Raw genomic sequence first — 20,292 nt, forward strand, 5'->3', positions numbered from 1 at the left:
ATGCTAAGTGAATGATATATCAGCCTTATATACCAGTACTCCCACTACTCCTAACCCTATGGTTTACTGGTCTATAATTTTCCTTTCAGTTGTAGGAACTATAACAGTAGTGCACTAACACTAACACCAGTCTGTTGTGAGAGAAAACACTCACTAAACTGTCTGTCTGTTCAGGTGATGACATAACGTCCATCCAGCAGGAGATTACGATGATGAAGGAGTGCAAGCACAAAAATATCGTGGCCTACTTTGGCAGCTACCACAGGTGCTGTATGTTTTCAGCCTGTCCACTTCAGATGTTCAGATGGAATTCCTGGGATTGTTGGTGGACTGAAATATGTGGAATTTGACTTTTATTTTTCCCACACTGCTGCTGGATTCCTCTCCCACTCTTTCTAGTGCTTAGTTAGCTTGTTGGTACAGCAGCTTGTGAATGATACTGTATTTGTGGGCGTTGATGCATTAGCTTCAGGATATTAGGGTTAGGGTTAGAGTGTCTACTTGTGAGTATTTCCTTTTGACACTGAATGCTTCAATGTTGTCTTTCATAATCATTGCCAAACTGTAAGCACAGCACATGTTAAACACCAAGATAACAGTGGTGTGTCTCTCTCCAGGAACACCAAGCTGTGGATCTGCATGGAGTACTGCGGTGGAGGGTCACTTCAGGATATTTACCATGGTATAAATACACTTGTATTTCATCCAGTTTTAGTGCCACTTTTAATATTAGCTCCAACTCATTTAAAAAAGTGCTACTCCATTTAAATACACAGTCGGAATGTTGTTCTTTAGTTTTTTACCCAGAGCAAGGGTTAGGGTGAAAAAGATCAATTTCACATCTGTGTGTCCAGTACAGAGATAATGTGGCATTCATGCCATGTTGGCACAGTGGAAATAATGGGAAAACTTCTTGTTATTAAATATAAAACAACATTAGAAACAAAATAGCTGCAAAATGGTAAGAGGGGTATCTGTTATAAGAAGGTGCTCCCCATGTCTTAGTCCAAGTTAGAAGCCATAGTATTGCCTCATCTTGATCACAGTATAATTGGGAATTTCCAGCCTGAATATGGCTATTTTTATTCGTGCCACTTCATTAACAAGTGAAACAGATACAAACAAACAAACAGCAAGTAGCTCCTTTTTAATTACCTGAATTGGCTGAATTACTGTTAATGCCGTATTTTCTTTAGATGCAACTGTCAGTGATGAAGGCTTTGCAGCCTCCGGTTTGTTGACACTTCTGTAGTTCTTTTCACCAAGTGGGAAATATCATAGCTGTCAGAAATTCTCACTAACTGCGACAGGGAATTACAAGTAGAAAGCTGACACTTATGTTCCTATGTTTCCTACAACGCTGCACGTAATTATGGTCTGTGCAACACATGAATGTGTTTAGCCTAGCTTAGCACAAACACTGGAAACAGAGGGAAATGGCTCATATAGCTTTGTCAAAAATAAAATACCCCTTCTAAACACAGGAGAGCTGTCTTATTTATCTATTATTACATTTCTGTTTGTACACATTCCAAATAAAGAAGATACAGCATGTAAATAAGACAGATTTGAAGTTCTTTTGACAAAGCTATGCAAGCATTGCTTCCGCTGATTCCAATCTTTATGCTAAGCTAGGCTAAACACATGCTGGACCTACGTCTAGATGCACAGGGATGAAATTGATCTTCTCACCTGACTCAACAGCAGACATATTTCACAAAATGTTTCAATCACCACATTCATTTTGAGCCATCAGTATAATTGTTGTTGTTGTACAACAGATGTAGGCACAATGAACTCGGAAAAGCCAGCTCTACTCTATTTTTAGAGATGTACCTGCAGGCTCTTCTTTTTCCCCTCCTCTTGAGTCTACGAGTTATTAATCAAAGTGTTCTTCACAGTGACGGGCCCATTAAAGGAGAAACAGATAGCATATGTGTGCAGAGAAACCCTCCAGGTAAGACTTTTTGGGTGAAAGGCAGCTTGTTGCTGTTGCTGTTGCTTTGTGAAATATCTAAAGATACTCTGCTGACAGAATGAGTCATGTGTTTTTCCCAGCCACTGAAGAGCTAAATAGTATTTAACCTCACCAGACCACTAAATATACTGTAGAGATAAATGCTGCTGCAGCATAACAGAGTCCACAGCAGAACATGCCAGACTCTCTGTATTTTGTTAGTGAGTGACCTTCTGCTCACTGCAAGGTTTTATTGGATAATCAGGTTTGTAGACAACAACAAAAATCTGACGCTGGATTAAAAAGGACGAAACCCCAGAGAACAACTGATACAAAAAGGTCTTTTCTGAAATGGAGCAAAAATATTTCTCTTATGCACTTTCTTAGTTTATCCACATTTTGGTCACATTTGCACCATATCTAAATAAAGTGATGGATGAGTGATGACAGAGCTAAACAGTTCACTGCCTTTGGGTTCATCATGCAATCCTTCGCAGTCTGACTTGATATACATCATGGTTTTTACTTTCTGTGTGATCGTTCTGTCTCTGTTTCACTTTTCCCTTTCATCATCCCTTTTGTTTTGCAGTGTGCACCAGTGTACTTATTATTACATTACATAATTTAAACTAAGATTAAGGTTTTTGAGTTGGTTTAAAATGGTAAGAACTGATTTAAATTTAAATTCTGTTGCATTCATTTTTAATGAAACTATGGTTTATTAAAACTCAGTATAACCAGTGTAAAAGAAATGATGACTGATCACTGACTTAAAATGGCACCTAAATAATACCACTATAGCTACATGCAGTTTCATCTAAAATAAATGAATAAATAGCATAAGAACACACTAATCCAGGATTAAAGTGGAACAAAGTAAGATAAACTGTTAATAAATCAATCCTGTTAAGTTTAAAATGACAGAGCTATAAGGTAAATCATAATTTAATCTAGTTTTAAAGATAATCCGTGTTGGTACATTTTACCTATAGTGCTAAATTGTTGTCATCATGCCACCATTGTTACACTACTACTAGGTGTATGGTCAAGTATTCAGATCTTTTACTTTAAGTAAAAGAAGCAATACCACACTGTCACAATACTGCAAATAAAATCCCTGCATTCAAAATGTTCCTTAAGTAAAAGTATCAGCAAAATGTACTTAAAGTGTCAAAAGTAGAAGTACTCATTTTGCAGCATAATGACCCCTGTCAGAGTAGTATTATTAAATATTATATAGGATTATTATTTTTACTGATGCATAAACATGCAAGCAGTGTTTTAATATTATAGTCGATTGATCATTTTAAGTACTTGATATTACTATATGCAGTTTAATCTGTAACAATGTATCATATTTTTGGAAGATGATCGTGGAGTAAAAAGTTCAGTATTTCTCTCTGAAATTTAGTTGAGTAAAAGTATAAAATAGCAAAAAAAGAAATACTTTTGTAAAGTCCAAGTAAAGTAACTCAGAAGTGTACTTAAATACAGTAATTTAGTAAATGTATTTACTAACGCTCCATCACTGCTGCTGCTGTTTATTATGTTACTATTGCCACTATTATGCACGCTGCCATTATATTACTACTACTGCTGGTACTGCTACTAACATAGTACTAAAACAGTTATTACTGTTAAAAGCACTGATCTGTTTTGTTTTGCGTAATTTGTGTCGTGTATTTTTATGGTAATAAGTGTCTTTTATGTTGCACCCATGTTGAACTAGTTGTGTAGATAGGGCATTTGTATTTTATGCTGGCTCCAGGGCGACTGCCTGTCACCAAGGCTGGATTACCAAGCATCTTTTTTTTTTTTTTTTTTAGAATATCACAATATAAAATTACACGGTAACTGTTCTGTATTGTACTGTAATAGAGGATTGTATCCATATTGCCGAGCTGTAGCAGGTCCTGCATTATAAGCTAATCTTATAAGATAACAGGTTAATCCAACCCTGCCTTTCACCTGTATAATGGTTTGACAACCATAAAATAAGTAATAGTAGAAGATGTATACACAAAATAAACTGCACCAAGTTCAGATGATTTTCATTCTGTGTTTTTTCCAGGGTTTGTATCATCTGCACGAAACTGGCAAAATGCATAGAGACATAAAGGTAAAGCAGTTTTTTAAAGTTCTTACTGTATAATTGTGATAATACATTATTATACTGTGGCTATCATGTGGACACAAGCTTAGTGTGTGTTCTCTCTGCAGGGAGCTAACATCCTTTTGACAGAGCGAGGAGATGTGAAACTGGGTCAGTGCTGATCTGTATTGGACACACACACATGTGCACACACACTGCAATACCTATTTAACTACTCAGCCACCATCGCCTCCAGTTTAACCCTGCCTGTCTCTTTTGTGTGTAGCTGATTTTGGAGTAGCAGCAGAGATCAGTGCCTCCGTAGCCAAAAGGAAGTCTTTTATAGGAACTCCCTACTGGTAAGATGAATGAATCTGCACTCACCTGACCTCACTCAGCTTCTGTCTGTTTACAGTACCATGCAGAGTGGGATTCAACCTGTAAGAGTTTTTGCAGAGTGATGCAATACTGCTGTCAGTATGTTTTGGATGAGGGCTGTAAATAGCCAACATTTTATGCCAATATTCTTTGTCTTTATATTCGACCATTTTTATGGCCAGAAAACGATCAAAAGTATACAGGGTTTCCCACACAACAACAAAAACGACTGCACTCCCTGATTTAATAATACACTTTCCTCATTTTATTCCTAGGCAATAAAAGACAAGATTTTCAAAATGTCTGCAATAGATGGAAACAGAGAGATCTACTTTTTTAAGATCACTCTTTGTTCTACAAAAGCCCTACTATACTACCCACAATGCAAATTGATAGTTTTCTTGCCATATGCCACATTCATATCATGCTGTGTGGAACATAGTGATAATGCTTTTCAGAAACGTCTGTATTATTTAGCGCTGTTTACATCAGCTTTCAGAAAAATACAAGCCTCCCTGTAGTAACTGCCACTGTGATGTTGACCTGAACTGTATTTAGGAAACTTTTAAATGATGTGAATACGGAATTAGGACCTCCATGATTGACTAGGGTGTTGGTTGATCATGTTCACACCCATTAAAAGTTGCTTGTACCACCAACATGTTCCTGGGTTTGTTGTGTGGTGTGTACTCCACCACCCGTCAGCTGCTCCTTAGCTCCTTAGTCTTCAGTCTCTTCAAGTTTCTCTACATAGTACTTTGGGCTTCAGAGCAAGCCAACAACTCCCCCAAAAAGTTTTTTGTAACAATGAGCATCAAGAGTGCTCAGCCTTGATTGAAACTCTCCCAGTTTACAAGTTGGGTATTTTGTTTAAAATCACTATGCACGCATCCCTCTGGAGCCACAAATGGCTTTATACAACAATATCTACATTCTATTACTCCCCACAACCAGTAAACAAAGTTTGATTTTGAAAATGGTGCAGTTCCTCTTTGAAACTATTAATAATAATGTTTTACAATATAGATACAAATATAAATGCTGCCAGAAATACTCACCAGAGCACTTAATGTGGATTAATCCGCTGCTGAAAATAGTCCCCAATAAATGCATCATTTCCTCCTGTTTGAGTAACATGTGATTTGAACTACAGTGACCAGCTATTTTAGGAAACTGCTGAGACTTTAAAAAATATGTTTTTAACTAAGCTCAACTAATATTAATAAATAAACATGTAACCAAACTGTGTCATATCAGAGGTAGACCACAATGACTAGTTGATACCAATGCACCAATAAAAGGCCAGTGTCTGCTGCATTCTGTATACATGTCCTTTTCAGGAGTGTTATATCTGATCTTCGTCTCCTCTTATGTCTCTTCTTCTTCGGTTCATCTGTCCAGGATGGCTCCAGAGGTGGCTGCAGTAGAGAAGAAGGGTGGGTACAACCACCTGTGTGATATCTGGGCCGCCGGCATCACTGCCATCGAGCTGGCTGAGCTCCAACCACCCATGTTTGACCTCCACCCAATGAGGTGAGTCAGCACAGACAACAGGGACTCCAGCTCAGACAGCTGGAAAGAGCCAGATTTAATGAACTCTGCATGGTGTCAAAGCAGAGAGATAAACAGAAGAGACTTGTGTTATGTAACATCTTAGCTGCCTGCTTTGTATTTTATTCCTGGACAGTAACTGCATGTAAACAATTAGAACATTTTCCAGTCCGGTGACATTTAAAATAATGTTTCAGAGCACTGATGTTGATGTCCAAGAGCAGCTTCCAGCCTCCAAGACTAAAGGATAAAACCAAGTGGTGAGTTTAATTGTCTGTGTTCCGTATTAGGACCAATTGTTTTTCTTCCTTTAATCTTATCAATATGTTCTTGATGTACAATTCATTCGCTCTCTCCCCTTCCCTTCTTCTCTCTGCAGGTCTGCAGGCTTCCAAAGCTTTGTGAAGATGGCTCTCATTAAAAACCCTCGTAAAAGGCCTTCAGCTGAGACACTGCTGCAGGTTAGCTTGCTCTTTATAGCTTGTCATTAATGAATGGCAGTTAACTAGCCATCTGTCTTCATATAGGCACTGTCATAAAAGAGAAGAGAACAAATGACATCCTGATGAGTGCGGACTCTGGTAATCACACCATTCTCATTTTGCTGGACTTGAGTGCAGCCTTCGATACAGTTGATCATACAATTCTACTTAACAGACTCAGGAACTGGCTTGGCCTAGGTGAAACTGTTCTAGAGTGGTTTTCATCTTACTTATCAAACAGAGTTTTCAAAATCACTGTTGACAACTTTTGTTCTTGAACTGCTCCCATGTCACGTGGGGTCCCACAGGGCTCAGTCCTTGGCCCTATTTTGTTCAGTTTATATCAATTGCCCCTTGGCCATGTTAGTCGCCATTTCACCCCTGTGTCCTACTATTGTTAGGCCGATGACTCCCAGTTGTATGTCTCATTTAGCTCTGAAAATCATAACAACCTGGATTCTCTGCACTGCTGCCTTGCTGCCATTAAGGACTGGGTGGCTTCCAACTTCCTGCAACTGAGCACAGACAAGGCTGAAGTCTTGGTTATTGGTCTTGATCATATTTCTAATAGAGTCACCCCCCTCCTTGGACCACTAACAGCTAACACAAAACATTCTGCTAGAAACATGTTTTTGATCAGTACCTAAACTTCAATCAGCACATTAAGAGTCTAGTCCAATCCTACCACTTACAAATCAGAAATATTGCCAAACTCAAACCAATGCTCCCCAAGAACATAGTGGAACAACTTATCCATACCCTCATTTCCTCTCGCCTAGACTATTGTAACTCCTTATTCACTTGCCCGTCTACAGTTAGTGCAGAATGCAGCAGCAAGCCTTAAAAGACAATTTAACAAATAAAATCAGACAGCCTAAACAATTTTCTAAAACTTCCACTGAAGGCCTACCTACTTCCAACTTCCTAAATCCAAATACAGATATTTATACCCCTAAAGTACAGTCTGTACGCTGTTCTGCATTCCAATTGTCGACACCTGTGATTAATGATCACTTCATTGTTTTGTGACGCATACGGTTGCCTGGGGTTACAGCCTTTCCAATTGGATCACCTGTTGTACAGTAGATTGTCATCATTTTAAGACGTGTGTGTATATATATATATATATATATATATATATATAATTTTTATATATATAATGTGCTGTTTGTGCCTGAATAAGATCTGATTGATTGAAACGTTGCACAGAAACAGTAAATCAAAAAACACTGTGGGACGAGAGAGCAGCATGCAGATTCAACTTTTTGCCATGATGTCACCTGTTTAGTCCAGCATCTGTTAGTCCAAATTTTTTGATGTTCATACTTTTTTCTACCTACCCCTGAAGTACAAACACAATCTCCTGCTGTGGGCCAATGGGGGCCCTGAACAACAAAATTAATCAACAGCAATTTTGATAATTGATGAATCATCAAAATCATTGACAGAAAAAATGCCAAACATTGTCTGGTTCCAGGATTAGCTGCTTTTCTCTGTAATATCACTGTAAACTGAATATCTTTTGGTTTGGGACTGTTGGTTGGACAGAACAAGACGTCACCTTGCACTCTGGGAAACTGTGATGGGAATTTTTGCTATTTTCTGACATTCTGTAGACAAAACAATGAATCGAGTAATCCTTCCAAAGATTGAAATTCCCATTAATTATTAGGCCAGTTAGTGTAGATTTTACGACGCCATTTTGCGTGATTTTTTCAACATAGTTTTCTATTAGTGTTCAAGTTCATAATCTGTAACTTGTTCCTCCAGCATCCGTTTGTGACACAGCTGCTGACCCGTAATCTGGTCATTGAGCTGCTGGACATGGCCAACAACCCTGAGCTCCACACCACCCATACACACAGCATGGACGACAACGAGCTGGAGGTCAGTACTACAAGGAGGTGACAGAACTGGTACCAGAGCAGGACAGGGACAAGTTGACACACTGACACACAGATGATGTTTATTGTTACAATTTTTAATCAGCCATCCAGAATTTAAAGTTGTGTAACTGTGCTGTGACTTCTAAATAAAATGTATTTTCTATATGCTCAAACTAACAACACAGACGCTGGTGGATAGAGAAAGTCAGATTCAGTGTTTTATAAATGTGGTCTGTTGACAGGTTGGGGAAGTGGCTCCTGACAAGATTCAGTCAGCAGGGAAACACCTGCCTGTAGAGAGGACCCTGTCTGAAGAGCAATGTGAGGACACACCCACATACACACATTTTAAAGGAAAACTTTGTTGACATTTTGGGAAATTTTGAGTTGTTGGAAGGCGGATTTTTCCTGTCTTTGTGTTAGGCTAAACATGTCCTGGACCTATCTCTGTACTTGATGTACAGAGATTAGATAAAAATAATATTCGCTGGATGTGGGTTAGAAAGTAAATAAGCATAGATTTGGAAATATGCTTATTCGCTTTCTTTCTTACACAAAAAGAAATGTAAAAATGAACTTGCGGTATAAGGGGGAGTTACTCTAGGCCTACCTGCTGAAACTATCCCTTGGCAGACAATAGCCACAGTTTCCCAAAGTCTTGTTGGCACACTGAGGTTGCCAGGTTCATCGTGTCTGTACAGAGAAACCAAAAGCTGTGCTCACTGACTGTATTTAGCAGATTAAAGAAACGCAACATTTTTGAACTTTAGAGGTGTTGGTAGGTGTATTTTTAGCTACGCTAATGGCATGGCTCTATGGATGGCAATGTAGATGACTTTGCTAACTGGAATATGTCAACAACTGTTTGATGGATTGCCATGAAATGTTGTAGAGACATTCCTGCTCCCCAGAGGATGAATCCTACTGACTTTGGTGATCCTTCACTTTTCATCTAACACCATCATCAGGTCAAATTTTTAATTTGTCCAATACTTAGCGAATGTTAGCATGCTAACACACTAAACTTAGATGGTGAACATGGTAAACATTATACCTGCTAAGCATCACTATGTTAGCATGTCACTGTAGCAACTTAGCATTTAGCTCACAGCACTGCTGAGCCTAATTACGACCTCACAGAGCTGCTAGCACGGCTGCAGACTCTTTGTTTTTTTGAACTTTGGACAGAGCCAGGCTAGCTGCTTCCGCTTACTTCCACTCTCTCAAGATAAGCTAACGACATCCTGACTCCAGCCATGTACTTAACAGGCAGATAATCGATTGAAATCCATCTTCTCATTAGGGCTTCAGAGCGTTGTAAGTCCAAAAGTCAAAATTTATTCAAAAAAGATCGATGAAATCTTTTCCAAAATTCACAACATGTTTTTATCTAACACAATATTCTGATGCAATCCATATTTGTTGGCGTTTAGCCTTTCAAATACAACATTTTCACTGCGGTCAAGCAACTGTTTGCTCTCCCGCCGCACACCCCGCCGGGGTTAATTTTGCAATAATGATCGGCTCGCTTTACAATATCCTGCTTATTACATGGATACTTACTAAAGAAATCAATAATTTGACACCAAATATTGATTTAATTGATTTAAAAATGATTTTAAAGCAGACAGGACGTCTTTCTGCGGATTGATATGATTGGACTCCAGAGTCTATGATCCGAACTGCGTTCAAAGCAGTCTGCTCTTCAGAAATAACAGAGTGTAGAATGCCGTAATTTACCAATCAGAATCGAGTAGTCAACAAAGCCGTGTAATAAATATTATGGGCAGCCAGTCTTTATGCAGCGCTACATCATTTGCATGTTATTATCCATGATTGGTAAAGAACACAACAAAAATAAGGTGAATGAAATTTGAAGGAGTAAGGGTGAGGGAGGCAAACCTACAGCGACCCTCATCATTCCAGTGAATATATCATCAAAGGATGTGCAAGTGCACTTGATGGCTGTGCTTGTAACTGTATGCACGCATATCTAAATATACTGTATGTTGGTTGTACTTGCTGAAGAGTGGCTTCATTGTCTACTACGACCCCCAGTATTCAGTGCTGTAATCTCCATAATATGAATGAGGACAAAAGCCTCTCAGTCAGCCTGCTGATGGCTGCCCTCGTCCTGTAACCCGTCCATACATGTGGGATGGACGCTGCGTCAGAGGATGGCACTGAGAACATACCATTAGTGTGTGACAGACAGTGGTACTTCTATGCACTGGCTGGAGTGACTTAATACTGCTGTACTGTCAATAGGCTTCTTGTGGTGTAAGTGTTTCTGGTGTGATCGTCTGGCTTCACACTCTGCCCAGTACCATATCATACATCAACCTGGTGCTGACCTTAACTTCCTTTACATACAGTGTGGTAGACACACAAGCCGCAAACACTTAACACCTGCTCCTCAGTTTGACCAATATGACCACACTGCTACTGCTGTTGCTACTGCTGAGGCTGTTGCTGCTACCACTGCTACTAGGCTGATATTACTACTAGATTGGACTGGGCATCAGGCCTCAATACCTCTTGGTTCTGACCAAATGTGTCTGCAGCACCGAGTACCAGAAACAGTGAGGTACCAAAAGTTGACATCAAATATGCGGCCAGATTTGAAATCTTCTTTAATCAGACAGTTTGTATTTTATTTTGGCGAAAGTTCTTATACAGCTTTTTGAGTTTAGACATATAACCTTTGAAAATCTTGTTTTGTTAAATGAGAAATGTTTTCGCAGAAAAACATGCTTCTCAAAATAAGGTGTGGTATTAGTCCCGCAACAATGTACCGTGTTGTTACAATTCATCCTGAGGGGTACGTGAATGCACCAAATTTCATGGCAATCCATCCAATAGTTCTTAAGGCATTTCACTCAAAATCACAAATGTCCACCTGCTGGTGGCACTAGAGGAAAACTCAGGGGATCGCCAACGTCAGTGAGATTCATCCTCTGGGAACCATGAATGTCTAGACAAACTTTTGTGCCAATACATTGAGCAGATGTTAAGATATTTCTCAAGATAAGTGAAAACTCTGACCTGCTGGTGGCACTAGAGGAAAGGTCAGGGGATTACCAAAGTTATTAGAATTCATCCTCTGGGGACATGAATGTCTGTACAACATTTCACAGAAGTCCATTTAATAGCTGTTATTTGTTATCTGATATTTCAGCCTGGACCAAAGTGGTGGACCGACCAACAGACCGACTTTGCTCTCCATAGAGCCATGCTGCTATCAAGGCAAAATACGTTTCTACTAGAACATACTGAGACAAAGAAGAAGAAAAAATATGAGATAGGGGTGTAACGGTATGTGTATTTGTCCCGGACCGTTTGGTACAGGACATTCGGTTCAGTATGCGACTTCCTCGGTTCGGTATACCCTGTGACCCTAAACATTTACTGTCAAAAGGTTTATTTATCTCGACTACAGAACAGAAGTTCTAGAGCGGCAGTTTTACCCGGAACGTTTTGGCAGTGCACCAGTTGTTGCCTATAGCATTATTTTTTCCCCACCCACACTGACACTAATACTTCTGAGCAGCAAACGCTAAGATAATAAGCAAGGCTTTTTCCCCAGATAAAATAACAAATGTTATTTTCTCTCAGATAAAATAACAAATGTTATTTCAGATAAAATAACAAATGTTATTTTATCTGAAATGCTTTATTTTTAAATAATTTTGCCTATTTAATTATCTTATACAGCTCTCTATCCCTTTGTTTTTCTTGATGGCAACACATGGTTCAAGATTGAGTGTAATATGTTCACTGATAAAGTTATGGTTATGAATACATGATTTGCTGAGAAGCAAATGTTATATGAACAACGGGTTAAATTGAGTTGCATGCCCTCTGTAGATATATTTATATTTGTATTATTATCACATTATCGTCAACATTAGTAGTGTCAGTAGTGTTGTTCGTCGTCGTAGAGAATACAGAATTTAAGCATATGGTCAAAGTGCTTGAGCCCCGCTGCAACGTGCCTTCATGTGTGCATTTTTACAGAGCCCCGTGGTGGCCAGAGAGAATAAAATATATATCGAGGCCATGTTTTTCTACATCTAGCGCTCGAAATGCTATTGCGTGAGCAAGAGATACAATTTGTTCCCTAAGATTGGGAGAAACAGCTGCAGCTTGCAGCTCTCGCTCTCTCTCTCTCTCTCGTCGACTGTCCCTTCACTTCCCTGTCGCCTACTCACAACAAACAGCGCTGTCAATGCTTATGAAACAACAGCGCCGCTATGCATTGTTCTGAAACAACCGCTAAGTGAAAGTCACATGTATCTCAGCCAATAATTTTGTTCTTTGTTGTTTGCTATTTTTGTATGGATACATAAAGCTTAAACAGAGGGGGCCAAACCCCCTTAAGACCCCTCATGGCGCTGGGTCCAGATGAGTGATCAACGATTCAGTCACTATCATTGCATCTCAATTGATAAATACTGGTTAGTTGATTTGATTAGGATATAAATATAAAAAGCATCGTGGTACATTATTTAAAATCACAGACCTAATTATGTGAGGCATGTTTTGCGCACCCACATATTCTTACACGCGGATGCAGTGAGCTACCAAGTGCATCAACTGTACACTGACAATTAAGGACTAAACTATAAAATCAACCCTAACTTGGCATCAATTTCTTCAAAATAATAAAGCCTACGTTGAACGCATAGGTACTACGGTACGTCTTAATCCGTAAAAACAAAAGAGCTATGTGCCAGCTGTTAATATATGTTATCAAAAACAACTATGGGTTTGCTCTGTTACATTCTAAGTTAATCATGTTCATGCATTAACCTCTTACGATGAGTCTTACGATGGAGCATTACTGACATTTGTGTTATTTATTTTTTCTTATTGACAATATGCCAGTATTTGAGTGCATTAACTGTTACAGGAAGAATTATGGCCAATGAGCCACTGTTGAATGCTTACATTTTTCAAAATAATGACAAACATGTTATTTTCTGCATTTTTTTTGTTTTCCCTGCTGTACCGAAAACGTACCGAACCATGACCCCAAAACCGAAGTACATACCGAACCAGAGAATTAGCCCTCTTCTCTTCTCTTACGGAAGAGGAGGGGCTGGTTTGTCTCAGCCAGCAGCTAAGTTTACAAGAATTTGTCAAATTTTAAGATTCATGGCGAACTAAGATAAACTGCTGAAGAGGATTAGGGCCACATGTGAAAAATTCATTAGAGTTTTCACATGTGGCCCTAATCCTCTTCCGTAATAAACAGTTAGGCTACATACAGACAGATTTCGTTTTAAAGGTTAAACAAGAGTAAAAGCAACTGAATTAACATTGTAGATATTATATCATATTAGGGGTGTAATGGTGCAGGCATGCACACTGCAGGCAGCGAATCGCAGCAGCAGCAGAGGGAGGAGGACTGACGCTGACTGATGTCTGCGTTCTTCATTCTTTCTAAACTTCACTCAGTATTTTGATGTCAGGAATGTTAGGCCGTGGCACTTTACTGCATGTCATCCCCCTCCCTCTCTCCCGCATTTCCTCTCTCTCTTCAGCTGTTCCTATCAAATAAAGGCAAAAAGCCCCCAAAAAATGTTTTTAAAAAAATGGAGTATGGATAAGATAAAGATACAATCCTAACAATACCGACCCCTACAGCTGGTTATGGCTTCACCCTGACTTTGAGAGGACGGGCAAATCGCAGTTCAGATCCCTTCACTATAAGCCTCGTTTAATCAATGTTCTTTTGTGATTCTTATTTTTTATGGCACACAGTGCGATCACTCACAACAATGTGAAGGATTACTTCAGGACATCGTGCTTATTTCACCAGTGAGAATATTTGTTTCACTTTTTTTTTTTGCTGATGTCGAGTGTAAAGTGAAAAACTACAACCGGTGTGTTTTTTAAATAAATATTGTTATGATAATTGTCTAAAACTATGTGAAAATGCATAGTCTTGCACCAGTGAAGAAGTAGGGAAAGCTGCTGGCATCAGCCATGTTACTTTGTAATACAGTACAGAGCTTTCAAATCAGCCATGACCAACTACTTTACCATGCAACAACAATGGATCTTTGACCAAAAATGACACATCATGTTCACTGTGGTGGAATTTCTATTGCAAGCATGTTTCAAGTCTCTGCAAGTTCATTTTCATACTGAAACGAAACCACTGACTGCTGGAGTGGTTGAAAACATTCAAAGTATTAGTAGTAAATGGAGTATGCATGCATGCAAAATGAATAATAGTTTTTTGTTTGGTCATTACAAATTACATTTTCCTTTCCTTTAGTGTTATCTGTGACAGTACTGACATGCATTTGGAATAATTCATTACATTTTGCAATCAGTTTTCTAAACCCCTCATACTCCCATTCAAACAGCAAAGAATATAACTTCAGAGACTTCTCATAACAAGTTATAAACTTTAAAATGATGATAGAAGTTTCATCTGTTGATGCAGGCATTCAGCAACACTATGAGAGCTAAGTGAGCCGAGACTTCTGCTTTCTGGTTCACTAGTTTCCCCATCCTCTGCTTCAAAGTCAAACTGTCAACCAATAGCTGAGGTTCTCTGTGGTTACACGACGACCTGCTTCCTCCTGCAAATCACATCTCAGTCAGGTCATCAGAGAAACCAAAGCAAGATACTTCCAAAAGCTAGTCTACAGAATTAAACTGAAAATGGAGGTCCCCCTGTCTTTACTTGGAATACGTCATAATAATTATATGTACATGTAATATATGTTTTTTTTTTTTTTTTACACTATATGAGCAAATTATTGTATTGTAATGAAATACTTCAGTCAAAACATTCTGTCTTGAAAGGGAAGTGGATCATTAAAATCCAAAGGGTTTACCCCCTTGCGAGTGTTAAGGTCTCAGTATGCTTAACATGAACTAAGTCATGTGACATGTCGTCTAAAGGCAGAAGTGTTTATATCTGTTCAGAGTGTGACTCTACGGAGCCCTGGAGTGGCCATAGAGAGAAAAAAATATAATTCCTTCCCACATTTTGATTCATTTGTGCGCGTGAGATACAATTCGTTCCCACGACAGTCTCTCCTCAAAGGCATACATTGTGTGTTGCACTTAGTAACATGCAAAGTGACAGAAATAGTTGTGGGAAGAATGAAAAAAGAGAGCTTGAGAGAGACGTCAAACCCCTGACTACTTTCTTGCCTCCGCACATTTGGCCAGTTGCTGCGTAAAGTGGGCGTGATTGTCTGTTTTGGAAAGTTACAAAATTTGTCGAACGCAACCCTCAGAGTTCAGACTCTGTTAATTCAGAGGCTTTTAATAGCAGTCAGCTTGTCAGCTTATGTTCCAAGTTGATATTTTGACCTGATGATGTCGCAAGAGGAAAGTGTTGAGTCCACCTGGGGAGCATAGCACTCACGGGACGGACCGTGTTCTGAGCTGATGGAGCATAGAACTCCGGCGGGATGAGGGGAGGCGGACTCTGTGTTCACATCGATGGTGCTCAAGCGCAGTGGATGGACACTGTTTCCAGATGTCGAACATTTTATGTGAAGATACCAACCATATTAGTATCTTCACTATCTTGTTGCTGCTGTCTTGCATTCCCCCCAGAAGCAAATTCAAAAATATATATGTAAATAACTGTAGGATATATGTATTGTATGTGTGTAGCATGAAGGGCCTACTAACGGAATTTCGTTGTACAACCTTGTGATGTATAATGATAAATAAATTACCTTGTACCTTAAATGTGCTCAGAAAATCTGCCCATTAGAGTTTGGCATACACATGGAATTATTTGGCCTTCTGGTGGTATTTAATGAATGTCAGGTAGTCTCCAAAAATGATAGATTCCCTCTGTGAGTACCATGAATATCGATGGAAAATGTTGTCTAGTAGTTTTGAAAATACCTTATTATGGGGATTGTGTGATCTGCGTTATAAGGAAGAAGTATATTACAATGACTTCAGTTAGCTAGCATACCAAAAGCTTGGGAAAGAAGGCAAGATGGGCTCTTATCTAGCTTTTAGTTAGATCTTGAAGGTTTCAGTCATGTATACTGTATATACTATATGTTAGAGTTGTTATCTGTGAATTGTACTGTAGACATTAAAGAAAGCCAGTGTTACTTGTGTACGGGATAATGGTAAATGCAAGAACAGTACACAAGTAGAGAAAAGTCAGAAAGTCAGTGAAGTGACTCAGTATTGGCCGTTATGCAACACTATTTATCTAACGTTTACTAACATTAGCTATCCTTAGCCACCATATGCTACTGTCATACCAGACCAAGTACTGTAGCAGCAAAACCTCTGAGTGTATTAAACTGAGTTGGAAAGGTCCCATTTTAAATGGTAAAAATGGTATTGTGTTAGTCAGTGTGCCGTTGTCATATTGTGCTCAGCTGTATGGGCTCAGGGCTGTAGGAGCTAGTCTGCCATAGTGCTGGCTCATTATTGGTCATGTGTGGTTGCAGAGTGCATCCTGTGTCTAGCTCCAACTAAGGCTAATCAATGCACTTGAGAGCGAGTGCTCATCAATAGTGTGAGCACGAAAACGCCCGGATTGTGTGAGAGCACTCTGATAAAATCCACACTCATTTCATTCTTATCACGTTTTTCTTTGCAGTTGACCAAGTGAAGTTTGGGCCTCCGCTGAGGAAAGTCACAGAGCCTTATCCTGATTTGGTAATGCACGTCTTCTGCAAGATATTTTTGTGACAGTGCTGTATACTGATGACATTCATGAAGATGACCAAAAGCTGTGATTGGGTTCCCCTTTCAGCAGGGCCCTTATGATGATGACTGGAATCTGTCTGGAGATGAAGACAACTCACCGTAAGACTTTTCTCGGTTTTCTCCTTCACTCTTCTACCTTCATTCTGGATTGGGAATATTGTTTTTCGATGTAGAGAAATCACTGTTGCCTCCCTTGAAGCGATTATTAGTTAACCTGAGGCCAACAATAGAAAAAATTCCCAAATTCCCCTCTTTTGTCAACTATACACTCTACACAATATTTTTTTTTAACATTATTCAATAGTGCCCCCAAATCCAAAGATTTCCTCCCAGTTTGTGTAATCTGTTTATTTCTAAATCCCCAACAGTGAACTGAGCATGGATGTGTTAAAGGGGAACTCCACTGACTTTACACATCAAAGTGTGTTTCCAGGTGTTGGGAAGTTCTACTGCATATGTGAAAAAGTTGTATAAAGCCTTTAGTGTCTCCAGAGGGGGCTTTGTGAAGTCTGATAAATGAAATAAGTGATAGTCGCTTGGCGTCTTTTGGGTCTGAACACTATAAGTTTGAGGAGTTAGAGAGGTGAGCTTACCAGATCTCTGTACCCCGTTCTTCATCTCTCCTTCAGGCTAGAGGCTCCATGCTGCGTTAGCCCTACTAGCATTACACACCGGAATCTCCGACGTGTTCTTTTTTTCTCCCACCCGTTTTGCGGCAAGTCCCGCCCTTCTGTGCTGCGATTGGCTAGCTTGTTACTTCGACGCATCCTTGTGATTGGATGCTAGCTGCGAGCAGCTGTTCCCTAGGATGACAGAGATCCTCGGTGCTCCCTCGCCTGTGACTTATTGCATTAATTTTCTTTAAGGCTCTTAAAAGTTGGTCTTTATTTCAAAATAGGAAAGATCTGATTAGTTAATTTACCACATTAATACACTTATACTTCTGAGGGGCATACGCTAAGATAATAAGCATAGCTTTTTCCCTAGATAAAATAACAAATGTTATTTTAACGGAAATGCTTTAATTTGAAATAATTTTGCCTATTTTGTTATCTTATACAGCTCTCTAACCCTTTGTTTTTCTTGATGGCAACATATGGTTCAAGATTGAGTGTAATATGTTCACTGAATAAAGTTATGGTTATGAATACATGATTTGCTGAGAAGCAAATGTTATATGAACAAGGGGTTAAATTGCATAGAGTTAAATTGAGTTGCATGCCCTCTGTAGATATAAAGATTTAAAATATATTGATATTTGTATTAGTATTACATTATCATCAACGTCAGTAGTGTCACTAGTGTTGCTAGCGGGACTTGCTGAAAATTCATCAGAAAAAACGGTGCTAGCATCCAATCACAACGCGTCGAAGTTATGAGTACTAGCCAATCACAGCACAGTAGGGCGGGACTTGGTGCAAAATAACGCATCTCCAACTGAACTGTTGGCGGTCGAGTTGCATTGTGGGTAATGTAGGAGCCAAGTTTTGATAAGGAAGTAAAAGAAAGAAATAAGAAATAAAAAGGACAATATCTCTGGTTCTGCTGCATCGATTTTAATGATCTCTTTTAACTGTCCAGCGTGAGTCCGACAATGTTATAGGAGTGCAGTGCTAAATCTGTGAAGGGCTGTTTTAAGAGAACTGGATACTGTGTTCCAATATAGAGCCCCATTCATTTCAATTAGAAGTGCTCACCAGTTGCATATGCCAAAAAAGTTCTTCAGGCTTCCATATTTTTCCAGTAAAAAAAAATATACTGATAAGGCTCTAAGACTTTTTTAGTCTTCAAATCCTGAAATTAATTATTATATGTTAGCAGCCAATGTATTCATCTTTTTACAGCCTTTTGTTTGTGTAATGACTGTAAAATCTATTTTTGGCCATGTCGGTGTCATGTGACCTGCAATTCCGAGTGTGGCCACAACATCAAATTTGCCAAATTGCCTTTAGGGATTTGGGGGCACTATTGGGCTCTATAACACAACCAGAGAGAGTGTATTTGACAGAATATGGATATTAAAGCCTCAGAGTGTTCAAAGGAAGGAGGGGGAGGAGGCATCTTTTAGTTAGACGGATTTAATGGGCTGATTGTTATGTAATAATTTTTGGTATTGAAAGCAGTAAGAGTAGTAATAGTAGTGTTCCTACTATTCCTAATAGTAGGGGTATTAATAGCAGTGACAATAAAGTCGTGGTAGCAGGATTAGGTTAGCAGCTATAGTGGAATCACAAATCGTTGTATTTGTAGTAACTGTAGTGACAATATTATCATTGGTAATAATATTTTTTAGCATGAAAAGGATCATTCTGGTTTATTACAACTTATTTTTGTAGTAATATTACCATAATTTCTATCAGTATTGCATTACCAAAGTAATCACTGAGATCTGGGAACACTGTGACGTTGTGATAACAAAGTTCGACTGGGCATGAAACACAAGCAGTCAGGTGATCAGACAGGTTGTAAACAAACCAATAATTCATCCAGATTATCTAAACCACTGATTCCCTACCAGGGGTACATGTAACCCAGTGAGTACTTCTGTAGTTACCAGGGGGTACATGGGAAGAGTGTCGAGTAGCTCAGCTAATTTTAAAAATAGCTATTATGATTTAATAAATAACATATTCACATACAGTATTTGCCATTAAGAGGAAAGTCAACTCACACACATAGGACTGCATATAACTTTGGGGCGTACATTTAATATATTTACTGGTACAATAACAATAAACTAGCGTGGCTCCCACCTACTTAAGTCAGATGTAACATCTGAAAGCCATGTGCTGCGATTGAGAGTGTGTGAAAACTTGTTAGTATGCAAGAAAAAAAGTCAAAGTAACTTCCAGGAAGTAGAGTAACTTCCACTGCATTCATACTACTACTCCCTTCTGGGAGGACATATGCAAACTTGACCAAACCATTTGAAACAAAGAGACTAAGCCCATTGGTTCCTACTACAGAACGTTTTGGGTATTTTAATGCCTCTATTAGAGTCAACAGTAGAGAGATGACAAGAGATAAGGAGAGAGCGAGAGAGATGTGAAATAACATGCAATAAAATTCCCCTGCCACCTGCTCACCTGGGGGTCTGTTCACAACCTGTCTGATCATCTGTGTTTTTTCCCCCGTTGGATTTCTTTTTAGCAATGTTATCATTACTGATAGTGATGATGGCCAAAACTGAGAGAATGAGATCTGACTTGTAATAACTGGAATGATCCATTA

The 20,292-nt window shown here is 39.0% G+C and overlaps 1 protein-coding gene across 5 annotated transcripts in view; it reads left to right on the forward strand.

Annotated features, from left to right (window-relative positions):
* map4k2 (mitogen-activated protein kinase kinase kinase kinase 2) overlaps positions 1 to 20,292 on the forward strand; it is a 47,116-nt gene that overhangs the window by 15,594 nt on the left and 11,230 nt on the right. For 3 of the 5 annotated variants that reach the window (XM_044185219.1, XM_044185216.1, XM_044185218.1), the window contains exons 3-15: positions 175 to 265; positions 618 to 682; positions 1,902 to 1,957; positions 4,029 to 4,076; positions 4,178 to 4,220; positions 4,336 to 4,408; positions 5,829 to 5,960; positions 6,176 to 6,238; positions 6,358 to 6,439; positions 8,231 to 8,347; positions 8,589 to 8,667; positions 16,952 to 17,010; positions 17,108 to 17,160. In XM_044185219.1, coding sequence (XP_044041154.1) covers positions 175 to 265; positions 618 to 682; positions 1,902 to 1,957; positions 4,029 to 4,076; positions 4,178 to 4,220; positions 4,336 to 4,408; positions 5,829 to 5,960; positions 6,176 to 6,238; positions 6,358 to 6,439; positions 8,231 to 8,347; positions 8,589 to 8,667; positions 16,952 to 17,010; positions 17,108 to 17,160 — 961 coding nt within the window. The remainder of the gene's footprint in view (positions 1 to 174; positions 266 to 617; positions 683 to 1,901; positions 1,958 to 4,028; positions 4,077 to 4,177; positions 4,221 to 4,335; positions 4,409 to 5,828; positions 5,961 to 6,175; positions 6,239 to 6,357; positions 6,440 to 8,230; positions 8,348 to 8,588; positions 8,668 to 16,951; positions 17,011 to 17,107; positions 17,161 to 20,292) is intronic. The other 2 variants (XM_044185217.1, XM_044185220.1) reach the window with 1 other exon arrangement.

Source organism: Siniperca chuatsi, linkage group LG22 (genome assembly GCF_020085105.1).
Source record: "Siniperca chuatsi isolate FFG_IHB_CAS linkage group LG22, ASM2008510v1, whole genome shotgun sequence".
NCBI classification, from domain to species: domain Eukaryota; kingdom Metazoa; phylum Chordata; class Actinopteri; order Centrarchiformes; family Sinipercidae; genus Siniperca; species Siniperca chuatsi.